At 49.2% G+C, this 24,754-nt stretch overlaps 1 protein-coding gene across 13 annotated transcripts; it reads left to right on the top strand.

The window, feature by feature from the left end:
* The first annotated feature begins 2,039 nt into the window (after nt 1-2,039).
* On the top strand, nt 2,040-23,417 carry LAS1L (LAS1 like ribosome biogenesis factor). Of its 13 annotated transcripts, none has more exons than XR_001147378.3 (15): nt 2,040-2,364; nt 3,107-3,232; nt 4,199-4,268; nt 5,045-5,126; nt 6,328-6,612; nt 6,952-6,998; nt 7,834-7,943; nt 10,758-10,843; nt 11,190-11,240; nt 11,561-11,767; nt 12,108-12,255; nt 14,972-15,084; nt 17,308-17,834; nt 21,037-21,187; nt 23,099-23,417. XR_001147378.3 is itself a non-coding variant. In XM_012738794.3 (15 exons), exons 1-14 carry the CDS (start codon nt 2,174-2,176, stop codon nt 18,319-18,321), a joined length of 2,094 nt encoding a protein of 697 aa, XP_012594248.1. In that variant the 5' UTR covers nt 2,040-2,173; the 3' UTR covers nt 18,322-18,340; nt 21,037-21,137. The 13 variants fall into 13 exon arrangements, 10 of the variants coding, with proteins under 10 accessions (XP_012594248.1, XP_012594243.1, XP_012594245.1 ...); XR_001147379.3 differs by having other exon boundaries at nt 21,040-21,187; nt 23,099-23,231; XM_012738794.3 differs by lacking the exon at nt 23,099-23,417 and adding an exon at nt 18,271-18,340 and having other exon boundaries at nt 21,037-21,137.
* Nucleotides 23,418-24,754: the final 1,337 nt, after the last annotated feature.

Raw genomic sequence — 24,754 nt, 5'->3', positions numbered from 1 at the left:
AGATTGCACAGGTAAAAGGATAGCTAGGCCAGATGCGGTGGCTCAAGCCTGTAATCCTAGCACTCTGGGAGGCCAAAGCGGGAGGATCTCGGGAGGATCACTTGAGGTCAGGAGTTCGAGACCAGCCTGAGCAAGAGCGAGACCTCCATCTCCACTAAAAATAGAAAGAAATTAGCTGGACAACTAAAAATATATAGAAAAATAAATTATCTGGGCATGGTGGCACATGCCCGTAGTCCCAGCTAGTCGGGAGGCTGAGGCAGAAGGATTGCTTGAGCCCAGGAGTTTGAAGTTGCTGTGAGCTAGGCTGACGCCACGGCACTCCAGCCTGGGCAACAGAGTGAGACTCTGCCTCAAAAAAAAAAAAAAAAAAAAAAAAAAAAAAAAGGATATCTGGTTTCTGGCAGATACCTGACCTACTAGTTGGCATGGCTGCTCAGGACGGAGTAACTGTCAGTCAAGAACCATGAGCAGACTACATCTTAAGAGAAGTTGGCTGGAGAAAGAAGCACATATGGAGAATGGATTGAGATTTGCTGCTGTAAAGTATAAAAGAGCCACTCGCAGAAATGCTGTTAAGATTGCTAACAGTTCTCTTTCTCTCAAGTATTAGATTGGAAAATAAGTTATGTGAGGAGAATTGGGACAGAGTCCTAAACACATTTTAGCCAACCTGTAAAATCAGGAAGGCTTCATAATATTGCTTTCCTCCCAGAACTCCAGAATACAGAGAAATTATGAGGAAGAACTAAGTACACCTTTGGGGATGTTGAAACCAACATAGCAGTGGAATATTGGCAGAGTAAAAATCCTACAATTTTCAGCTATGGAAGATGTGAACTAAAATAAAATCTTAAGTCTTCCCTCTGACTGGCTGGCTGAATGGACACCCCCCCAGCAACGGGCACAACCCTAAAACTGAACTGCCTGCCATAAGGAGGGATGTCTGACATGCCTCATCATGCCCCCACCTACCCTTCCTGTAAATATCCTTTGTAACTCATTGACAGGCCTAAGGGTATGCAATACAAACCTGCAGGTCCTTAATTTACACAACAAATATGTCCTGGCTTGTCTCTGATTAATAGACTTCCTTATCTTAAAACATTCCAAGCCTTTTAGACAAAGCTTGATATTTTTAACCAATTACAGGTCAAAGAATCTTTTACCCCACCTATAACCTGTAAGCCCCCCCCCAGAGGTGGCCCAAACCAATGTATTCATTTCATATGTTGATTTATGACTTTACCTGTAATACTTGTTTTCCTAAAATGTATAAAACCAAACTGTAACCCAACCACAGCGAGTCCACTTGCTCAAGGTTTCTTGGGTATGGCTCATCATCCTCAAATTTGGCTCAGAATAAACCTCTTTAAACTATTTTATAGAGTTTGATTGTTTTCCTTTGACAGTGCAGATGGGAAAACTGAGACCCAGAGAGGGGCAGAGACTTGTTCAAGGCCACAGTTGGTGGCAAAATTAAGATAAAACCAGAAGCCAAGTGTCTATACTCTCAAGATAACTCTCATCCCAGAAATGGAGGCTTCATAATCACTGTGCAACAGGCTGGTACCAATTTAGAAGGCAGGGCCCCTGGATACCTGCCAAAAAAGCAGATTTTTTCAACCTAACTTTATTTATTTAGATATTAGATATTTGCTCTGCAGTCTCGCTTCAGTGTCCATAATGTTTTACTGGGTTAGATCCTAATTCATGTCAGTAAAAATATACTTAAAAATCACATTTCCAGGAAGTACACTGGCTGATCACAATTCCTCCGCTGCCCGCCAAGGGGCGCAAAATAAAATTCCTCCTGCAGTCCAGATACATCCCTTCGGATCTCATTGCTCATTAGCATTCAGGAAATTAGCGGAACCTTGAGACTGACCGCTTTCACCTGGTAGGGTTGCTTTGCGAGAAGAACACTTCCGCTGACGAACACGTAACCTCGCATACGGCCCCTAACTCTCACGTTCCGATTGGTCACGCTGACGCTGGGAGGCGGGCTTGCGTAAGGGTCACGCTCTCCAATTGGTTGTTGGCGCGGCGGCGGTTTGGAGTGAGGGTAGCACGTTGAGCTGAAGGCTGTGTAGAGCGCTGCGGCACAGGTTCTGGCCTCGAGCCCAGTGTCTGGTGGGAATCCCGGGCCGGGCCAGGTCTGGGGTCCTCGGGAATGGATCTCGTGTGGAGTGCGTGGTACGGAAAGTGCGTCAAAGTGAAAGAATCGTCTCCACTCTGGGCTCAGAGCATCGTGGTTGCCTGGCTCACTAGGGCCGAGTGGGACCAGGTGACGGTTTATCTGTTCTGTGACGACCATAAGTTGCAGCGCTACGCGCTGAACCGCATCACCGTGTGGAGAAGCAGGTAAGGCGGCGGGCTCCGCCTTCTTGCCTGAGTGCTGGTGGCGCCTCACCTCTTTGTCGAGTTTCTATAAGGGTGTATTGCCCAGGCTTTCCCTAAATTGCCTATTGTCCCTCTTCAAGTGTCTGGAGGTAAAGCCGCAGCCAAGCTCTTGCTCTCATCCCATTTGTGGTTGTAAAGTAAGGGGTTGTGCCTCAATAATTCTCGTGTTATATCTATGAGCTTTACCTCTTACCTCCGAAAAGTGACCTTCTCCCAACTTGAGTAGGGTGCCAGAGGGACCAGTGGAGCCTGATCCAGGGCTTAAGGAGTAGGTTAGTACCCTGGGTTGGATTTCCAATTTGAATTAGGGAGGACAAGGAGGGAGTCTTGCCTGCAAAACCGTGTTTTAGTTGGGCGCCTCAGTCCAGTTGGTAAGAGTGAGTGGGGGGGGGGCAGATTAATGAGTGATAAAGGGCTTCTCTAGCTGAATGAGTCGAGGGTTTCAGGCTGAAATAAGGGATGTGTCCACACAAATGTTGATTTACAGTATGGCAGTTAGGTGTTCTGTGTTCACCCTAGCCAGCCCCTCATCCCCTGTATACTGTTGATCTCACGGACGTTGCCCTCTCACCTCCCACCTTCTTGTTTTGTGTCTGTTCATGCGCTCTTGACCCAGTATTTGATGGGAATAGCCTAGGTTCTGAGGTGGAGGGTGGACCAGTGTAAGGGGCCTTTATGATGGTGCTGGACTGTGGCCCTTTAGGTTAGGCAACGAACTCCCCCTGGCAGTGGCTTCTACCGCTGACCTGATACGCTGTAAGCTCATGGATGTAACTGGTGGCTTGGGCACTGATGAACTTAGACTGCTCTATGGCATGGCATTGGTCAGGTAAGACCTGCATGGGTAAGGGCAAGGATTGCCTTGGGGGGCGGGGGGTGGGGGAGGCATGTGATATGCAAAGCTTGGCTTCAGGTGCCACCTGAAGAAAATCCCTGCGTGTCCCTGAGTGTGGGTCAGCCTGTGATTATTGCTTGACTTGACAGCTTTTGGTACCTCCGTCAACACATTCTTCTTTTCCCTTTTCCTGAAAGCCTTCTCTCTTCCATTTTTCTTTCCTTCTTGGAATGTGGAAGTGGGGAGTGGGGTTCAGACCAGGTGATCTCTCTATGGGTCTGATATTTTTTCTTCCCCTTTAACTCATCACCCAGAGGAACTTTTCTGAATGGGTCTATGTCCTTGGCTGTGATTTAATGTGGACTTTCCAACCCTACCCCTGTGTATACATAGCACCACCCTTTTTCCCTTCTTTCCCCCATGAACACTAAAATGTTGCTGAATTGTGAAAGTGGAGGTCAGAGTTGCTGACTTACAAAGTGACTCTTAGTGGTTCTAGCTGTCTCATACACATTGGGTAAAAGGTTGCCACTGAGTTTTCTCATCTGTCAAAGTCTTTGCTCATCCCATATACTGTTCCCCTTGTCTGCTTTGAGAGCCTTCCTTGCTTTTCTTACCTTCTTCATTGTGCTCCACATTATCATCTGATGTAGTCCATTGTAGCATTTATAACATATTATATTTTAGTGTAATATATTATGTCATGGTTATTTATCCTAGACTGAACTCTTCAAGGCCAGAGCAGCGTCTTATTCATCTGTATGGCTTCAGTACAGGGCAGACTCTCAGTAAATGTTGGAGTGGATGGAACCGTCCCTGCTCTGGCTGACGCCAACCATAAGGACAGGACAGGACAGTCAGTGGAAAGGTTGTGGAAATGCAAGGTGTCAGTAACTCAGCAAGGTGTTTTGAGTAAAATGGTTCCCTGGGCTGTGCCACTTATTTCTCCCCCAACCCCAGGTTTGTGAATCTTATCTCGGAGAGGAAGACAAAGTTTTCCAAGCTCCCTCTCAAGTTCCTGGCTCAGGAGGTGCGTATGATAAAGTGGCCTTGCTCAATTCTCTTAAAGAGGGCTTACTGAATGGGGAATGGGATAATGTGGGCGCACAGTCAAATTAACTCATCCCATCACTATCAGCCAAGCCCAGCAAGAACCTCAGAGACTCAGCTTCCAGCTTGAAAGAAACATAATTGCTCTGTTGCTCATGACTAGTTTCTCAGAGGGTGTGGCTTGCCCAGCTTGCCGTGAATGGCCCAGTGAAGCTCAGGAGCCAGAATGTACCACCAGGTGGGGATAGGAAAGAGGTGGCAGTCACAGCACTTTCCCTCAGGGTGACAGTCTGAGGGAAGAGATAGCTCAGTCCAATAGCATAAAAATGCCATGCATTCCTGCCCTGAGTGAATATATGAAGTATATAGAGTTCCCTAAGGCAGGCATGTACTTAGTCATCCAGAGGAGCTTCCTGCAGGAGGTGTGGGAGGGAGGGAAGGGTAAAGGGGACCCAGGGAGAGGGATAAGGCAGAGGGAGGCTGAGGAAGGTGATTATTAATGCTCATTCACAGGAATCTCTTTGTTGGGGAAAATGGGTGCCTTTTCTCATTTTCAGTACCACCTCCACACCAGAGTAAAAAAGACTCAGAAGACGTGGTTTTTAATACTGGCTCTGCCACTAAGACTGGAATCTTCTCTCAAGACCTCAGTTTCTCTATGTGGAAAATGGGATGGGGAGTCAGGCGAATTCATCTTTGGGTCCCTTCCAACTTTAATATTTGTAATTTTGTACTCATGCCCTCCCCTATAATCAGGTGAACATTCCGGATTGGATTGTTGAACTTCGCCATGAGTTGACCCACAAGAAAATGCCTCATATAAATGACTGTCGGAGAGGTGAGTCTCCAGGGGGTATACCTATCTCTGTTAAGCCCTGGGGCCAGGATTGGGGGTAACTGGGAGTCGAGGCGCACCTGGGGTCAGGGCTGGGACTGGGGTGACAGAAGTGAGGCACTTACCTTGGGCACAACATTTAAAGTGGGGGGGCAAAATTTTAGTAATCAAGATAAATAACATTATAATGTGGAAAAATCCAGGATAAACAAAATATCAAAACTTTAAATAAAACAGGGTTATTAGGCCAGGCACAGTGGCTCATGCCTGTAATCCTAGCACTCTGGGAGGCTGAGGTGGGTGGATCATTTGAGCTCAGGAGTTCGAGACCAGCCTTAGCAAGAGTGAGACCCCGTCTCTACTAAAAAAATAGAAAAAAATAGCCGTGCATGGTGGCGTATGCCTGTAGTCCCAGCTACTTGGGAGGCTGAGGCAGGAGGATCGCTTGAGCCCAGGAGTTTGAAGTTGCTGTGAGCTAAGCTGACGCCACGGCACTCTAGCCCAGGCAACAGAGTGAGACTCTGTCTCAATAACAAACCAACCAACCAACTCCTCCCCCCAAACAGGGTTATTACTGGTTTTGCCTTTGCTTCAGGCTCCAACATGGCTTGGCAGGGTACTGTTCTGATTCTGTTTTGATACCTTGACTACAGAGGTTTTTGGCCTTCCCTTAAATTTTGCTCCTGGGGTAGTGCCTCGTTAGTCTCATTCACCTCACCCTAGTAGGGGGAGAGGGGTGGGTTGAGAGGCATGAGCCATCAGTAGTGTCATGAACCCAGGAGTTCTTTGGGCACCTACCCCATCCCAGTTAAGAATCCTTGAGTTAGCCTCATCCCTTATGATGGGGAAACTGAGATCTAGAAAAGGGAAGAGACTTGGTCAGGGCCATATAACTAGCTAGTGGGCATGGATCCTAGTTTTCTCACAGCCCCTTGCTGTTTTTGCCATCCGGTTTCTAAGTCCAGTATTAGTTATTTCTAGGAAAGGTGCTGGTGTACAGAAGGCAAAGAACAGGGATAACCCAGAGTGAGAGTGGCTGCTTCTGGATATTTGAGAGTTGAGCCTTTTTGGAGCCAAGCTCCTTCCCTGGGGCCTTCCTATAATGCTCACAAGCTGAAGCTGAGGCCTGAGATGGCTGGGGGCCTGCTAGCTGCTTGCCTGTGGCTGGTCCTATGGCACTGTCTTCTTTTCTCCTCTCCTCTAGGCTGCTACTTTGTCCTGGATTGGCTCCAGAAGACCTACTGGTGCCGCCAACTGGAGAACAGCTTGAGAGACACCTGGGAGTTGGAGGAAGATGGAGAAGAGACAGATGAAGAGGACCAGGAGGAAGATGAGAGCATTATTGTCGATGACATCATAGAACAGAAACCGGAGCCTCAGGACAATAAGAAAGATGAAGAGCCAGCTGTCAGGGCTGATGGTGACTGCAAAGGCAGTGAAGAGGTGGATTCTTCTTGCAAAAAGGCTCTGAGACATAAAGAGCTATATGGTACGTGTCCTTGGGGGCAGAGAATGGCCCATGAGCCTAGAAGGCTCAGACTTAGAGTTAGCACTGGTTATTTACTTGACTCAGCATTGCCTCTGGTGGTGTGGTGAGTCCCAGCTTAAAAAATTGTCACAAACCATCTTCCCTGGCTAGTTTCTGTAGTGTAGTGGCTATCACATTCAATTCATAAACCGTCTTCCTTGAGCCCTGTGAAGTAGGAGGGGAAGGAATTCTAGTTTCCAATTTACAACTCAAGAAATGAGGTGAGAGGGGCTCAGGAGGAGCCCAGCAGGAGCACGGGTCTGGGCTAGCAGTCCTATTTGTCTTTCCTTCTGTTTTCAGAAAGAGCCCGAGAACTGCTGGTGTCATATGAAGAGGAACAGTTTAAGGTAAGAAAGTTCCCTTGACCTGGTGTGTTCTCACCTGCCCCAGCCATTTCTTCCCTCTTGCCAGCTACCTGAGAGAAGTCTTGAGAAGGAATTTGAAAGAAAAGTGGCAAAGCATGAGGGAACTTCTCAGAAAGAGAGAGGGGGGAACTAAGAAGGAGATAAGAGGAGCAGGATCCAATTGGCTGATCCTCCACACCAGTGGAAGGGAGCCGATGACTAAGTGTGTGGATAATCTGCCCCACTGGGTGGGTGGTAGGGAACAACTGGGAATGGGTAGTTGCACGACCCCGCAATTCCACAGCTGACCAGCAGGTGGGGCGCAAGAGCTTTCCTAGATCAGGTGAGCAGAGGGTTGCTATCTTAGTAAGAAGGGAGGTAGCTCAGAAACCATTTAGTTCAATCCTCCCTTTTCACAGACAAAGAAATTGAAGCCATATATGAATGAAGGGACAGGCCCAAGGTCACATTATACAGTTAATGATAGAACCAGGATTAGAACCTGGGCTTTCTGATTTTCTTTCTTCTATAACCCATTGCCTCACCTTGACCCTTGGCCCAATTCAGACATCTAAGTATTGGTGTATCTGGTGGTTGGGAGCCACAGGAAATTTGGTGGGGGAAGGAAAGAAGGGAGGAGGAGGGGAATGTCTGGCATTTGTGAGTCGGGTTATTTTTAGTTCAAGGGGCAATAGAGGAGTTGTGGGCCTACCCCTGCATGCCCTGCCTTATCCCCTGCAGGGCAGTGCTCAGAGGTCCTATGGGAAGGGAGCTTGGAGGGGCTGGGGTGGGTTGTCTGGCTGAACCAGCCTTCTGATGGGACCCTCTTTGCTGGCAGGTGCTGGAGAAATTTAGGCATTTTCCTCAGGCCATTAAGCTGTGGAATAATCCATCCCCACGTGTAGAATGCATCCTGGCAGAGCTCAAGGGCATTACATGGGAGAACAGGTGTGTAACTAGGTAACCAGGGGCTGCCTATTCTCTAGGGTAGAGGGTAGCAGCTCCACTGAAATTTGTTCGCATATCCTAGTTTGCCAACCTTTGCTGTACAAAATCCCAGGGGAAATCCTGATCCCTAACATAGTGACCCTAGATTTGGCATGATCTTCTGCTGTAGGTTGCATACTCTGAGTCATTAGAATGGCCAGAGGCAGGAATGCCCATTATCATCCATCCCTTGGCCAACCTTATTCCTCTCTGTCAGGTGAGATGTAGAGCTCTTGGCAAATAGGAAAAGTCCTTGAACCTTACCACCTCACTGCCTAGCCCCTGTCCAAGTTTTAGGTAAAAGATATATGGTGGGCACTGTTAGTCTATTCTTTCAAACTTCTGTTGCAGGGTGTTAGCATTCGCTGGGTAGCCATGGTTCAGGGGACAGAGGAGGATCCTTCTTAGAATGGCCATGAGCCTTCTTTTTTCTAAAAAAATAGTTCTTAGCTCAATCCAAATAGTATCTCTACCCATTCTTCTCCCTGGCTCTTGGGGGCTTTCTGCCTAAATTCAGCTGGAAAGGGCTTTGGGGAACTTTCCCTTAAGAACCATGGCTGGGCGTGGTGGCTCATGCCTGTAATCCTAGCTCTCTGGGAGGCCAAGGTGGGAGGATCGCTCAAGGTCAGGAGTTTGAAACCAGCCTGATCAAGAGTGAGACCCTGTCTCTACTAAAAATAGAAAGAAATTAGCTGGACAACTAAAAATATATAGAAAAAATTAGCCGGGCATGGTGGTGCATGCCAGTAGTCCCACCTACTCGGGAGGCTGAGGCAGGAGGATCACTTGAGCCCAGGACTTTGAGGTTGCTGTGAGCTAGACTGACGCCATGGCACTCTAGTCCAGGCAACAGAGTGAGACTCTGACTCAAAAAAAAAAAAACCCTGTAGAGGCACTGCTAGACCTTCTTGGCTAGGGAAAAGTTGGACGGGATCTGGGATGGAGCAGAGAGGTGGTGTAGGTGGCAGAGTGGGCCTGGGTGGGAGTCTTCAGTGTAGGCTGGGAGATTATCCTTGGAGTCTTCTCTTCATTCCCAGGATATTAGTTCCAAAGTTGTTTTATTGGTATCTGCCCAGCCTAGGCTTCTTGGCTCCACCCTTCAGTAAAAGGGTGGGTAGTGGCTTAGCAGCTGGGAAAACTATCTTTGTGCCCCTTCGCAGTAGGGTCTGCCTGGTAGTGCTGAGCAAGCAGCTGGCAGGCTCCTTTAAGCATTCTTCTCCAGTGTTGACCCAAGGAGATGGGAGATAGATGGAAGGACAGCTATTTCGTCAAGCCTGATCTGCTTGAGGGAGGGATCTGAGTATGTCAACTCTCTAAGTATTAGGACATCTAAGCTCTTCCCCCCTCTCCCCAGACCTAGAGAGTATCTGCGTCCATTTAGTGTTGTCATAAAGAAATACCTGAGACTGGGTTTATAAAGAAAAAACATTTATTTGGCATACGGTTCTGCAGAAGCATGACACTGGTATTTGCTTCTGGTAAGCACCTTCTGCTTCTCATGGCAGAAGGTAAAGGGGAATTGGTGTGTGCAGAGATCACATGTCACATGGCAAGAAAAAAAGCTAGGTGGTGGTAGAGCAGTGCTGGGCTCATTTTAACAACTAGCTCTTGGGGTGGGAAGGAGACTAATAAAGTAAGAACTCGCTTGTTACTATTAATGCAAGGATGGCACCAGGCTATTCATGAGAGATTGGTCCTGTGACCCAAACACCTCCCATTAGGCTCTACCTCCAACATTCAAATTTCAACATGAGATTTGGAGGAGACAAACATCCAAACCATAGCAAGGAGCCTCTTGGGGAGCCACTACCTCCAGAGGAATCAGCTTGCTATTGCTGGTGTAGGTTTAAGCTAGAAGGAGATAAGTGATTACTCCTATAGCCTACTTGTGCAACCCCTCTAACTTTTTCTGAGTTCTTAGAGTCTGCAGAAATAAGGCTTATGGATCTTACTTGGTCCAGCAATTGAATCTCCAAGGTTTCTACTTCTAGAATCTAAAAGAAGGTAGTGTGGAAGAAGGGGAGGAAAAGGGGACTGGAGAATGGTCAGAGAAACAAAAAGACTTGAGTAGGAACTGAAATCTAAAAGCCCTTGACTGCATGATTCTAGACATTCAACTCCTTCTTTTGTGGACCTGGGACTTATCTCCATCTGTGTTTTGTTTTTTTTTTTTTTTTGGGAGACAGAGTCTCACTTTGTTGCCCAGGCTAGAGTGAGTGCCGTGGCGTCAGCCTGGCTCACAGCAACCTCAATCTCCGGGGCTCAGTGATCCTACTGCCTCAGCATCCCGAGTAGCTGGGACTACAGGCATGCGCCACCATGCCCGGCTAATTTTTTGTATATATATTTTTAGTTGGTCAATTAATTTATTTCTATTTTTGGTAGAGACGGGGTCTCGCTCAGGCTGGTTTCGAACTCCTGACCTTGAGCAATCCACCCACCTCGGCCTCCCATAGTGCTAAGATTACAGGCATGAGCCACCACGCCCGGCCTTCCATCTGTGTTTTGATGCTTGTTTAGCCACTACTGCCCTCATTATGGGTCTTAGAGCAGCATGTACTTGGTCAAGGCTTGTTCAAAACCCACTGATCCCAGCCTCTGGCCCAGCCCTTGACCCAGGAGGCTGAAGCCTGAGATTTGTCAACTGCCTTCTTACCCCCTCGTACCTGCCCACTGCCCCCCCCAGAGGTATTAGCTACCTTGAGTGTGGGTGAGGGAGTAGAAGAGTGTCTTCTGCCAGCTTCAGTTTGCTAAAGTAGCACCTTCTTATTCCAGGGAGGCTGTGCTGGATGCTTTTCTAGATGACGGCTTTCTCATCCCCACATTTGAGCAGCTGGCAGCTTTGCAGATAGACTATGAAGGTAGGGTTCTGGGGGCTCACTGCAGTCTTAGGGTTCTATGTTTCATGGGCGGGAGCACCAAAGGTGGGCTGGGTTGAGGTCTGTGTCCTGCCATACCATGGCCTCTGGAAGCCTCTCAGCACTCCTGTGAACAGAACATGTAACTCCACCGATTTGTGGTTGTGGGGCTGTCCTTACGTAGTCTGGAATGGGGTCGGGTCAGGTCGGGTCGGGTGGGGTGGGTAGGTGGGGCTCTTAATACCATTACTGTGCCATGTTAATTGTGATTTAGCTACTAGCTAGAGAGCTAGAACAACAGAACTGGAAGGGTCTTGAGGTCATCTAGTCCAACATCCTCATGTTACAGATGGTCAGACTGAGGTCCAGAGAGGGGAAGGTACTGATGGAAAGTCACACAGTGAGTTATTAACGAAGCTGAAGCTAGAACCAGAGCTCTTTTTCTTTTATATTTTTTGAGTCAGTTGTTGGTTGTCAGATACTAACTGGTTTCTCTCTCCCTGCTGTTTTGCTCTTCTCTTTCCTTCTGTTCTGCGGTGGCAACTCTGTTGGCGGTCGTGGGGCTGGGTTACACACACACACATACACTCTTTCTCTTTTTCTCTTTCACTCTGGTGCGTGCGCTCGTTCTCTCTCCCTCTCCCCCTCTCTCCCCCGCCCCCTGCTCTCTCCTGCTCTCTCCTGTTCCCCTTCTCCAACGGGGTATCCCTTACAAACCAGAAAACCTGGACTTGAGTGACATCCTGGTGCCAAAGCCGTTCTCTCAGTTCTGGCAGCCCCTGCTCAGGGGCCTGCACTCCCAGACCTTCACACAGGCCCTGCTGGAGAGGATGTTCTCCGAGCTGCCAGCCTTGGGGGACAGTGGGATCCGATCCACCTACATCCTCAGATGGACTGTTGAACTGATCGTGGCCAACACCAAGACTGGTGAGGGAGACTAGCTCTAGCCCCAGGGCCTAAGGCAGCCCAGGCAGAAGCATCTGCCACTGTCCTTAGCTCTCTGCTGAGAAGCACCAGGCAGACACCTCCCTTGTTAAAGGTTTAGGTTTGCCCAAGAGGGCCCCGCGGCAGCAGTGAACAAATCTCCTCTTCCTTTTTCTTCTCAGAGCCAACTAAACTGGGCTGGGGCAAAGTGCTCTGAATGCTTTGAGCAGTTGAGAGGTATAGGTTGGTGGGGTGGGGAGGGACAGAGCCAAACTTTTCAAGATGAAAGGTTGGGTAGGGGGCTCACTGGTTCCTTCTCCTCAGGCTCTGTCTTCTCTCTCAGGACGGAATGCTCGCCGATTTTCTGCAAGCCAGTGGGAAGCAAGAAGGAGCTGGAGGCTGTTCAGCTGCTCCGCCTCCCTTGACTGGCCCCGGGTGGTGGAGTCCTGCTTGGGCTCACCTTGCTGGGCCAGCCCCCAACTCCTTCAGCTGTAAGTCTCTTGAATTCCATCTGGTAAGAGGGTGAGGCCCTGCAAGCCACACAGCCCTAGAATGGCCAAGTTGGAAGGGCCCTTTCAAGGACAATCTAGTTCAGCCTCCCCTCCCACTGACAGATGGGAGAACTGGGTCCAGAAAGGGGAGGGTAGGATATTCTTGCTTAAGATCATACAGCTTAAGACCCTACTGAACTGAGTCCAGTGTGAGAATCGATGACATAATCCCCCTAGAGTGCTTAGCACAGTGGCTTGCACAGAGTAAGTGCACAATAAATGGTAGCTGTCATTTATTATTGAACCCAGGTTGTTTGATTCCAGGTCCAGTGCTGTCTCCTCTATTATTTTCCTGAAGTATGCCTCTGATAGTTGCTCAACAGCCTTTAGTGGCTCATTATTGCCTTCCTGGTGAAGTCTAGGCTTCTTAGCCTGACATTCAAAATTCTTTCTGATTCTGGCCCAACCTATCATTGTAACCATACCTCCTGTGAGTCCCCTTTACCCAATCCACCCTGGGTTCTGTGGCCAAACTGAATATTGTACTGGTTCCTATAAATACCTGTGGTTGTCTCCCTTTCCTTTTCTCTGTCATTTCTGACCCTGAGTCACTTCCCTCATACTCATGGAAACCTTTAGCACCTGATTCTCTTCCTGCTTCTGCAGTAATATCTATTTCATTTGGGTGACCCATCTAACACTCTACAGCTCCTCAACTCCAGTGACTTTCATTCTCCACATAACAACTCATTTCTATCTTTCAGAGCTGTTTTACCTCTGAAAGCTGACATCCCAGCATCCCACTCGGTGACCACCACTTCTTGTTCTTTTATTTCTCACCCTGACATCCCATGACATCTACTCTTTGCCTGCATCCAGACCTCCATCCCGCCATATCCTACCTCCCTCGACCTTGCTTCCCCTTGATCCTCTCTGTGGTTGATCACTTCAGCCACTCACCATCAGCATCCTCAGCTCTGTCCATCCTTTGGCCGTATCTGACTTGCAAACCTCCAAGCTGGGATTGATCCTCCCTATTCTGCTTTCCCCGCTCCTCAACCTGGGTAGCTGAGCTCTACTGGAGAAAACCACATAGCTCTGCGGATTGCTGCCACAGCAGAGGTATGATTTTTAATCTTGGGCCAGGCCTCAGTTCTGCTTGTCTGAACTTTTGCTTATTTTCTGACCACTTTCTCTCCCATTCTCTGACTATTCTAAACCATTATCACTTAACCTCAAGCCCCTCTCCCTCTCCCATTTCACCCTAGCTTCCTCCAGCATACGGAAGCATCCAGCAGGGCCCCCTGTACCTGAGGTCCAGCCCTGGTGAACTGATCTGCAGCTGCATTCAACCTTCTTTCCAGTCTTAGGATGAGATGTCCTTGCCCTGCCTCAAACCCTGCTCCTCTACCTGTGCTCTGGAGCCACCTCAGCCTGTACTGCTGGGATCTCATCCCAGCCTCTCCCTTGCTCTGTTGGCTCTTGCTCTTCAACCTATGAATGTGTCTGAGTTTTTTTCATCTTAAAACAACAATAACAGCAACACAAGCAAAATCTCCTTTGACCCTGCATCCCTCTGTTTTGTTATTACCAGTTTATCACTCACTCCCTCCCATCAAAACATCCCCAAATAGTTTATACTCAATAGTCTCAATTTCCTCACTACTCTCTTACTCCTCAACTTCCTGCAATTTGGCATTCACCCTCAGAGTTGCTTTGACCTCCTAACTACCAAATCCAGTGAGCCCTTATCAGTCTCTGTGTCAGCTGCATTGATGCTGTTTACCACTCCCTCCTTGAAATGCCTAGGCTTTTTACTAGTTCCTATAAAGTGCTGAGGCCCAAATCTCTCTAGTCTAGGCCTTTCCCCTGATTCAGCCTCCTATATTTATCTGCATGTTGGACATTTCCCCTTGGATGGCCCACAGGCACTTTACTGTGACCAAAAGAGAATTGATCATCTTATTCCCCACCTCAACTCCAAAGTAATCATCCTCCTCTGTTGCCTATCTCACTTGGTGGCGGCACCATCTACCCTGTCCTGTTAACTCTCGAATCCTTCCCAAATCTGAGGTTTTGTGTTGCTGTGTCTACTTCCCCTAGTGTCTCCTTCCCTCTATCAGACTAAGGTTTTCAAGGGCTCTGCATTTGCTATCTGTGCCCAGCACACTGCAAAAGTCCAGGACTCAAATAGGCCTCAGTAAACACTGAACTAAAGTCTGCTCTGCTGTCTCATTGCCAGCATTGCTGTCCTTGGTGGGAGTGCCTGGGGAATGAATGAAGTGGGAGTCGGGATGACAAGACCTTCTTAGTCCCTGATACCCCTATTGAGTCCAGAAGTCTTTCTTGAACTCTGATTGGGGCCCAGAGGGATTTATATGATAAAAAAAAAAACGTGTCCTTGTAGACAAAGTCAGTCAAGGCAAGACCTCCAGGAGATGGAAGTGACCCAAAGAGCCATATCACCAGATATGTGTGCTCTAGGCTAGACATGACATGGATGGGTGGGGAAACTGGGAGGAGAACCAAAAGGGCCCAGAGGAGTCAGGAAGAGCAACGGAGAGGAGGCATTTGAATCATTGAAGCAGGAGAAAGAATAAAGGAAGTTTCAAAGTCCAGAAGGAACACAGCATATCTATGTAATGGTGGGGGGAGTGAAAACAGCAGCATGGAGAGGTTTGGATAGGTGGCCTTCAAGGTACTTTCCAATCCTAAGTGCTTGCAGAGTGGAAGCTGCTGGTCTTGGAGAAGTCTGGACCACAGAGATCTCCCAACCCAAGCATACCAGAGGGATGCGACACATGCCAGCAGTAACAGCGGCTCATTTGGGTACGATTCCTTGTGCACAGATCCTGCCTTTCCCAGATTATCAGTGAATGTAGTTCTAATCACCCCTAATTACACACAGTGGGGAACAGAGGATTTGCCCATGTATTATGCTGCAAGTCAGAACTGGGACAGGCATCCTGATAGCCTGTCCTTAGTCCCGTTCTCTTCTATAATACTCCACTAGATTGTATGATTGCAGAAAGTATCTGTCATAGACACACATGGAACTTGGCTTTTGTTTTCCCCAGAGAAAAAATAAAAATATCACTGGCAATTAAGTGTCAGGGATGGTGCTGTGTTTTTTTGTAGAAGTTATTTCATTTAATTTGACACAGCAATCTTGGGAGGTAGAGGTACTACACCCTTATTTGACAAATAAGACATTGAGGCTCCGAGAAGTGACATGACTCATCTAAAACTCACACAATTTGTTGATGGTGGAACAGGGATCTGGCCCAGGTCATATGAGTCCAAAGTCCACTTTAGTTCCATCAGCCTGAGCTATGACCAGGCATACCCAAAGAATGGGATGTGTTTTAAGATTTGTATCACCCCTACACCTTAGTGGTCAGACTAGACAGTTCAAGATATATTAATCACACTAATGGACCATCATGAGAGGGCAGAGTTTTCTCTCTGGCTTTTCCTCTGATAAAGCTGGAAACTTTTCAAGAGCATTCCCCCCGCCAGCCAATATCAATTTAATTTGAGCCAGTGTCCTTTCGGAATATGAAGTTAGCCCCGCAGAGGGGGTCTTCTGGTCTCCCACTGGAGCCACTAGCCTCCAACCCTAACCCAAGTGACCAGTGACCAGTCTGCATGTGCCCAGAGAGAAGGCAGCCCACTGAGCTGACAGCTCCTTGGGAACTGCCTGCAGTTCCAACTCAATATATTGAGAAGGAAACCCTCCATCCGTCCACCCTACCTGTGTGTCCAGCAGTGACCGGGTGCCTGTTCAGTGCCAGGTTCTACGTGAGGCTCTGAGGGGTGCTTGCCCTCTTCCCTCGAGCTCTCCCTTCCCAGCAGCTCTGTATCTATTGGTGGTTTGGCTGTTAGCACTGTCTTTTGTGTGCATGGTATCATCATCTTTAACTCTGTGCCTGACCCTGCCATCGGTCACCAAGCCCTGCTCTGTGTATGTCCTTCACAGCTTCTCTCCCTCCCATCTCCACTGCCCGTGTCCTAGGTCAGCCTGCCCCAACTCTGGCCTGAACCATGGGAACAGGCTCCTTCCTGGTCTCCCTGCCTTCAGGCTACCCTGTCCAGGCCACCCTCCACATGGCCAGTATCCATGTGGCTGTCACCATGGTGATCTTCACCTGTGCTCAGAGTTGTCAGGTGACTCCCCCAACCTGCCCACCCCCCAACACACACACACACACACACACACACACACACTCTCACTCACCTTCCTAGCTTTCTCTTCCTCCCACGTCTCCTCAGCACGGGCCATGCCTTCTAGTTGGGTTACTCTCACTGCACGCAGCAGCACCCTGTGCTGGCTCTTGTCTGTGGGCCTCCTGGGCCCCACCTGCACAAAGCCCCCCTTGGTATCTCCTGCCCTCCTCGTACTCTCTGTCTCCCCAAGCCCCACAGTGCCCACAATAGGTCTGCAGTGCTCATCTGGCCTCCCTCCCACATCCTGCTTCGTCTTGTCAACTGCTGCTTTTTTTTCCCTTTTTTTCCATTCCAGGCTGGGCTGTACCTGCTCCCGTATAGGCATCACACTTTGTGTTCTACACAGAAGGAGCCCAGTACACTTCCAGGCATATCCTTGGAGCTCAGGACAGATTGCTCAGCTAGGCCAGAGGAGAGAGGGATCTGCCATTCTCATTTCCAGCCCTGCACATTATTGGCTGGTTTGTGTATTTACATAGCATCTCAGTGCAGACTAATAGCTATCATTTATTGCATGCCCACTGTGTGCCAGGCACTGTTCCAGGCATCCTATGTGAGCTTTCTTATTTACTTCTCCAGCAACTCTATACGTTAGGTGCCATTATTGTCCTCATTTTACTGAGAATGGAAGTGAGGCACAGAGATGAACCACAGAGCTTGTTCAGGGTCCATGATTCTGTTGTTTCTATGTTCTGTCTGTTCTACTGCACTGCCTTTCAGAGGCAGGTCTGGAAGCTCAGATACCAAGTTTAAATCTTAGAGTGTTGGAGTATGAAGTGACTTGAGATTTTGAATCTTTCCTACCCCATCCCTCCCTTTGCTTAGCATCTTCAAAGCCATGGGGCAGGTCCTGCCAGACGGGGAGCAGGAGAAGCTGCTGCGCATCTGTTCTATTTATACTCAGAGTGGAGAAAACAGCTTGGTGCAGGAGGGCTCTGAGGCCTCCGCCATTGGGAAGTGTCCGTATACGCTTGACAGCCTATATTGGCGCCTCAAACCAGCTGGCTCCAGCCTCAGGTCTGAAGCAAAGGCCCAGCAGCAGCAGGAGGAGCAGGACAGCATTCATGATGTCAAGGAAGAGGAGAAGGAAGAGAAAGAGGTCTTGCAAGACCAGGTGGAAGAAGAAGAGGAAGAGGAAGAAGAAAATGATGACCAGGAGGAAGAGGAAGAAGATGAAGAGGATGATGAAGATGATGAAGAAGAAGATGATGATGAAGATGATGATGAAGAGGAAGACAGAATGGAGGAGGGGCCTTTCTCTACAGGGCAGGAGTCCCCCACTGCCGAGAATGCCAGGTTCCTGGCCCAGAAAAGAGGAGCTCTGCAGGGCTCTGCATGGCAGGTTAGCTCAGGTAAGAAGCCTGCTACTCACTTTGTCCCCACACCAGTTTCTTCCCTCTCTGGCTGGTTCTTGTGGCTTCCTTTCCCTAGGAAAGAGACAGAAAGTAGCAGGAGGTAACCAGTGTGAGGCAAGCCTAGGAGGCAGCCTGGTACATGGATGACAGCTGGCTTCCCTCCACATAGGACAAAGTATACGAGCACACCAGGGGCCACTGTCAGCCTTCTGGCTGCTTTGTGTAGAGAGCACATTCTTGGGTGATGGTGTGGGAGTGGGCACTGGGCCGTAACACAGAGGCAGGAGAAAGCAAGAGGAAGGGGGTATAATATGTATATGGTTATGCACATGTTTTTATGTGCATTGAGACATAGACTGCTTTCTATGTATTTGTACATGTATGTGTACACATGGAGGCTGGCTGGTGGTGAAACAGGATTTTGCTGTATTAGACAGGGCATGAAGTCAGAGAAGTGAAATCAGAAGAGAGACTAAGAGACTAAGGACTACTGTGGTTTTCAGGTGAGCATACAAGTTAGTAAGCCCAAAGCCAAGAGGGGGGTGCAGGGAGGGTTGGTGATAGGACTCTTTTCCTTTGAGGGTGGTCTTTCGCGTATTCTTGTTTAGGTTAAGTAACAGAAACCTTAAAGCAGGGATTCCCAGAAGGAATGACAGAACAGGCTGGTGTGTATGCATGGGCACATGTGTGTACACATACACACGTACATATGTGTATGCACTAGAGGCAGGGGCCCAGCCTCTGTTGGAGCTTAAGGGAGGGAGGGAGAACAGCTGGGCCTGGGTGTAGTATAGGGAAGGCAGTGGCAGAGAGTGAGAGGGGAGGCAGTGAATTGATTTAAGGGGAAAGGTCTGGCCTTTGCCCTTGTATGGATGGGTGCAGAATGGCTGGGGTGTAAAGGCCCTCGTGCCAGTAGTGGGGGATGCATTTATGTATATGTTTATGAGTGTTTGTATGTCTGTACTTGCTGGACAAACCATGGCATGGTGACAGAAATCTCTTAGGCCAAGAAGGTCTATGTTTGGGGGTCTCTCTAAATACTGAAAGGGAGGCACATTGACACAGGCAGAGGTGTGTGTGTATGTAGAAGAGAGAAAAGAACGGGCAGTGAAAGGAGAAGTCATGGTAAAGTGGGCTGTCACGCAGCTATGTGACCATGCATGCACACGTCATGTATGTTTTTGGAAGAGGAGGCATGGCCACCGAGACCCATGAGGGCCAAGAGGTATCTGTATGAGGGAGAGAAGTGGCAGCAATGAGAGGTGGGGGTCTGTGGAGGATCATGGGAACTGACAGTGAGACAGCCATCCAGAGGTGGCCTGTGTGTCTGCTGTCACTGATGGGACATGTACAAAAGTGATATAGACAGGGTTAAGCATGTTAAATAGTAGGATGGATGGTCAGGTCAGTGACAGAGAGCTTGTGTGGGCAGCGGTCTCTGTGCATAAAGTTCTGTCTGTATCATAGGGTGATGCAGGGCATTAAGACAGCAATAGCTTCCTGTGAGAGAGCCAGTGGAGGGGGATGAGTGGGCAGAACCCATCCTGAGGGGGCTTCTTCAATAGTCCTTCCTGAGGGGCTTCTCCCTGGGTCACATAAAAAGCTGGTTGGAGGCTGATACTTCACAGAATACCAGGGGCTAAGTTATGACAGGGAGAATTCTTTGAGTACCAGGGAGATGTAGGAGGCCAGGAATAGAATCTGCATGGAGCTCACTAGTGCGGCTTCACTTGAAAACACTCATGCATTTGTGTAAGAATGAGGAGGGGGATTTATTTTATTTTAATTTTTTTTTTTTTTTTGGAGACAGAGTCTCACTGTGTTGCCCGGGCTGGAGTGCCATGGCATCAGCTTAGTTCACAGCAACCTCAAACTCCTAGGCTCAAGCGATCTTCCTACCTCAGCCCCCCGAGTAGCTGGGACTATAGGCATGCGCCACCATGCCCGGCTAATTTTTTTTATATATGTGTATTTTTAGTTAGCCAATTAATTTCTTTCTATTTATAGTAGAGACAACGGGGTCTCGCTCTTGCTCAGACTGGTCTCGAACTCCTAACCTTGAGCATTCCACCCGCCTAGGCCTCCCAGAGTGCTAGGATTACAGGTGTGAGTCACTCCGCCCGGCTGAGGAGGGGGATTTAATATACTATGTGAAGGGTGTGTAAGTGATAGGATGGAGTGAGTGAGGGGGCCTGGTATGGCCCATTCTAAAGGAGAGTGTCTGCATGTCTGTGTGTGAGGGGCGAGGTATGTGAGTGTGGAAAGGCTAGGGCATTCTCTTTCCCTCTCACCTTTGCCAATGCTCCTCCTGTGTGTGTATACATATGTGTGGGGGAGTAGGGACCTTAAGATTCATAGTTTGTGTGTCAGTGAGTGAGGCAGGGGATAAAACTGGGGACATTCAGTGAGTCATACTTTGGTATGTGTGCTTCCATGTACATACTTGGGTGGCCATGGGGGGTGGCATGTACAGTGAGACAGCCCTTCCAGAGGGGTGTTCTCTTTTTTGCATCTGGGGGCAAGAAGCCCTTGCAGGGAGGAGGGGGAACAAACTACCTCTGAGAGAGAGCCCACCCTGAGGTGGATGTGGGTGTATGTGCCTCTCTCCAGGCATGGCTACTAAGAAAGGATGTGGCATTCAAACAGGTGGGGTGTGTGTGTGTGCATGTAGGTGTGTAAGAAATCTAGGTCATTCAGATTCTGTGAATAATCAGTGGGTTTGGGGCAGGGAGGGGTGCTGTGGGAATTCTGGGACCTCTAGGCTCTCTGGGGGGGGAGAGAGATAGATGTGTTTGTGTATGTCTACACAGGCAGGGAAATAGGTGGGGTGAGAGGCTCAGGCAGTGATATGGCCTCATCTGACAATGTCTGTGTGGGAACATGCCTGGGGAAGTGGGAGAATAGCAGAGAGCAGCAAAAATGTGTCTGATTTTTTTTTGTGTGTGTGTGTGTGTGTATAAACATATAGAGGGGAAAGGGCCATAAAGAATGTGTGGTAGAGTGTGGAATGTGTGGTGGGGCACTTAGGTGGACAGGAGCTCATAAGTGACACAGAGGAGTGAGGATGGAGAAACCCAGAGATCCCGCCCCTACTGAGCAGGTTAAGTGGGGTGGGTGGATGGACAGGGCAGGTGTGCCTGTGCACTAGTTTGAGAACCAGCTCATCAGCCCACTGTTGCCACCTCCATTTGCTCCACAGAAGATGTGCGATGGGACACATTCCCCCTAGGCCGAATGCCAGGTCAGAACGAAGACCCAGCAGAGCTCATGCTGGAGAATTATGACACCATGTATCTTTTGGACCAGCCTGTGTTAGAGCAGCGGCTGGAACCCCCAATGTGCAAGACTGGGTGAGTGACCATGGCAGCAGGATCTCATTCCCTTTCTCTGCTGCCTGTGAGAGGGAGAGAAGGAAACAATGTGGGGTGGGTGGGGGAGGTAGCTGTCCCAGTCAAGGCCTAAATGAGTGAAGTATAAGCTCCAGTCCCTGGCTGGGCCCTTGCCAGGACTCCCTGTCCCCATTGTGGGGAGCCAGTGAAATAGCTGTGCAAAGCTGGGTTAGCACCCCTCAGATTGTATTCAGTTCGTGTGTGGGTGGGTGCGTGCGTGTGTGCGTGTGCACGTGTGCATTTTGGAAAGAGAAGGGTCCATGGCATTCAGTGGATTCTCTAAAGGGTCCACTGCTCCTAAAAGGTCAAGAACTGATACTCTAATCCAACTTTCTCATGTTCCTGAAAAGAAAACTGAGGCCCAGAAAAGGGAAGGGATTTTTCCAAAAGTGCACAGAGTAATCGGTAGGCTTCCCCACACTGTCCAGGCATCTTGGTAGCAAGGCCTGCACAGGGCTTCATGCTCTCCTTCGAAATTCGCCTCTGGATCACAGGCGTGGGAGCCCTTGGGTCAACAGGGAGCCAGGAACCAAGCAGCCCTTGCTGAGGGGCTATGCTGGTAACACAAAGGAGCCCATCCAGAGGGCCTGTACATTCCGGAATGCTGGGCCATTGTGACGAGGAGAATCCTGTGAGTACCAGAGAGAGACCCCTGTGGGCCCCTGAAATCAAGAGAGTTTATCCCTGTGCTGCCTGCCTGCTCCCTGGGAGATGAGCATTCTGGGAGAGGGCTATAGAACCCAGGGGCCCCAAAAGCAGGCCATGCCCAAGGCAACACCATGGACTCTGAGGCCAGGGTCAACAGACCTCTTTGGAGAAGAGAGGAGGCAGCTGGGGAAGCCAGGTGGTCTGTAGCTGGGAGTGAGGTTCACATGTCTGAGAGAGAGGCCCCCTATCCCATCAGTCCCAACCAGTCCGGTCCTGGGTAAGGCTGGCCCTGTGAGCAACAGGGTATCAAGGGTGCACTGTGTGTGAGTGGAGCTGTTCAATCAAGAAAGAAGCTGACCCAGCCCAGCTCCCCACACCTAGTGTAGTAGGGAGGCTTCCTTTGCTGGGGAGGGGCATGCCCACCCCTGTTCATATCTCAGCTCCACCCCTGACTTGGCTCTGTGGCCTAGGGCAAGTCCTTTCTCATCTCTGGGCCTCAGTTTCCTTGTATGTAGGCTTGTGGGATATGGGAGGGGATGAGACTAGATCATCGCTAAGGGTTTTTTCAGCTGCAGTAGTGTAACCATGGATCTGCCTGAGGGGAAGGATGATGGCTTTGCTCTCAGTTATCACTCTTATCCAGCTGTAAGGACCTTTGACCTGCAAGGAAGCAGGGAAAGCAAGAGTATTTGGAGCAGGGCCAGGGAGCGGAGGGCAGAGCTACTCTCTAGAAGCAGTCTTGCAATTGTGGAATGGAAACTGGGCCTAGCACTACAGCTGGAGCCTAGCCTTGGTCCACTTAGCCAGCTATTGGGTGTGCGAGGGATCCAGCCCAGAGTCTTCTGGCCTCCCAAGCCCTAAGACCTTGAAAGGAGGCCCTGTTAAGCCACTTTCAATGTCTTCCTGGGGGTGGGATGAGACAGGGTCCCCTCCCCTACCTCAACCCAAATAGCTCTGCTTTAATATGGTTTATGCAGTGGGGCTCTGCATGCATAAAGCTTCATTTGAAAAGTTCCACTCCTTCCCTCCTCCATCCCTTCCTCAACTGAGAAGTCAGAGCCATCCCTGGAGCTCATCTGAAGTTATCTCTGAGATTTCCTGCAGTCTCTATAAAGCGAGGCAGGACAGTGAGCCTTTCCCACAGATACACACGTCAAGCACCCTTGGCCCCTCTAGAGCCTAAAGTTGCCTCCTTCCCTGACTGACTTCCCACTCTCTCTTCAGCACCCTGGGCCTGACCTGTGGTGTTGGCAGTGGCAACTGCAGCAACAGCAGCAGCAGCAACTTTGAGGGCCTTCTCTGGAGCCAGGGGCAGCTGCATGGGCTCAAAACTGGCCTGCAGCTCTTCTGATGCCAGCCCTGGTACAAGTGTTCATCCAGCCCTGCCAGGGCAACAGCCTATGCCCCAGTGTACCTGATGCTCCCTGAGACAACCTGAGAGACAACCTGGATCAGCCACATCAACACAGCTTTCCACCACAGTGGAATTTTGAATGTCTTTTGGGTTTGTTTTGTTTTGAAAAGCAATAAACAGGTAATTGTTGTTTTGGTGTTTGTGAGATGAAGGAGATGGGTACTGGGACGGACTGATGAGTTTTCCCTTTACTGTGGGAGCTCCAGAGAAGGTAGGATCATAACAGGGCTTTGAGCAGGAGCTAGGTCCCGAGGCCCCTTGGGCCCACTGGCCCTGATTGCTTCCACAACAAGGCTCCACTCATAACCTTCTGCCTGACTCCTCAAACCATTTCTGCTGTAGTATGGTGCCAGCTCACTTGGAGGCATCAGGCCCCAGAGGAGAAGCATAGCTGGCCACTGAGCGGGCCAATAGCCAGGTAGTTTGTTCATGGCCTTCCTGCTGCTACCCAGCAGGCTTCCTGTTCATCTTCCCACCTGTCCTCATTGGACACCAAACATCAGTTGAAAGCCAGAGACAGGCTTCTTTTTGTCAATTCTCCACTCTTGGCCTAGGAAAAGTAGAATGGACTTCTCTGTGGTGGGCACTAGAGCAAGAGAAATGTCTTAGGGACTGACCCAGAGCCCCTTCTCTATGGTCACCCAATCTCACCTCACCTTAGAGTGCCTCCCCTGAGCTGCCAAGATACAAGAATGAATAAATCATGTCTCGCCCCCGCCCCCGCCCCAGCCATCCTTCAGTCCAGTGAGGAAGGACAATCACCAAGTGATGACCTGATGATGCCTTTGCAAGTTACCTTAAGGGATTTCTGTAAGTGTCTGTACCAAGAAATGAAAGGAAGTAATTTGTTGGAAATGTTATGTATGTCAGGGCCCAATCAAGGTTTTAAAGGAGTTAGGACCCATAGGGTGTCAACACCTGAAAGGATATACTAAATATTGTTATGTGTATGTATATATCATTATTTTTCTAGGGAGCTTGCCCACAGCTTTTATTAGATTGTCAAAGGGGTTCCATTAGCCCAACAAGGTTAAGATCTTTCCCGTGAGCCCATGGCATGGACCAGTCTTATGCATTGGTTAATGCAGTCAGTTTCCCTTCAACTTTTCTGTCTCCGTCTCCCCTCACAATGGCAAATGCTAAAAGTCTTTCAGCATCCTGGAAGGTCAGTTGGGAAGATCCCTCAAAGAGCATCTAGGTCACATCTGTTGAAGGGATTTGCAAGTGTGCTCTGGGAGGTGTACCAGCATGTGCTCCAAGTAGAGAGATGGGTACTGCAAGCTCATTTTCCTCCACCTCTGCGCCAGAGCAGCCCTGACTATCCATTGTGTATGTATTGGAATCATCTGTAAGATTTCTTTTGAAAGATTGGTTTTGCTGCTTAAAAAACTAAGGTTTGGAAGTTGCAGTTCTAGTCTAGCTGCCTCATTATATGCATTGAGAAGTTGAGGCAGACAAAAAGGAAG

The sequence above is a fragment of the Microcebus murinus genome, chromosome X, assembly GCF_040939455.1.
Source record: "Microcebus murinus isolate Inina chromosome X, M.murinus_Inina_mat1.0, whole genome shotgun sequence".
NCBI classification, from domain to species: Eukaryota; Metazoa; Chordata; class Mammalia; order Primates; family Cheirogaleidae; genus Microcebus; species Microcebus murinus.
The sequence above is the reverse complement of the archived record's forward strand: the minus strand, read 5'-3'. Positions and strand labels throughout refer to the sequence as shown.

Excerpts from the sequence above, each read along its gene's own strand:
- LAS1L (XM_012738789.3), top strand. The coding sequence starts at position 2,174 with ATGGATCTCGTGTGGAGTGCGTGGTACGGAAAGTGCGTCAAAGTGAAA. Across the intron at positions 10,844-11,560 it reads TTTGCAGATAGACTATGAAG|AAAACCTGGACTTGAGTGAC; the intron begins GTAGGGTTCTGG and ends CTTACAAACCAG. Across the intron at positions 21,188-21,654 it reads CCCCCAATGTGCAAGACTGG|GCATCTTGGTAGCAAGGCCT; the intron begins GTGAGTGACCAT and ends CACACTGTCCAG.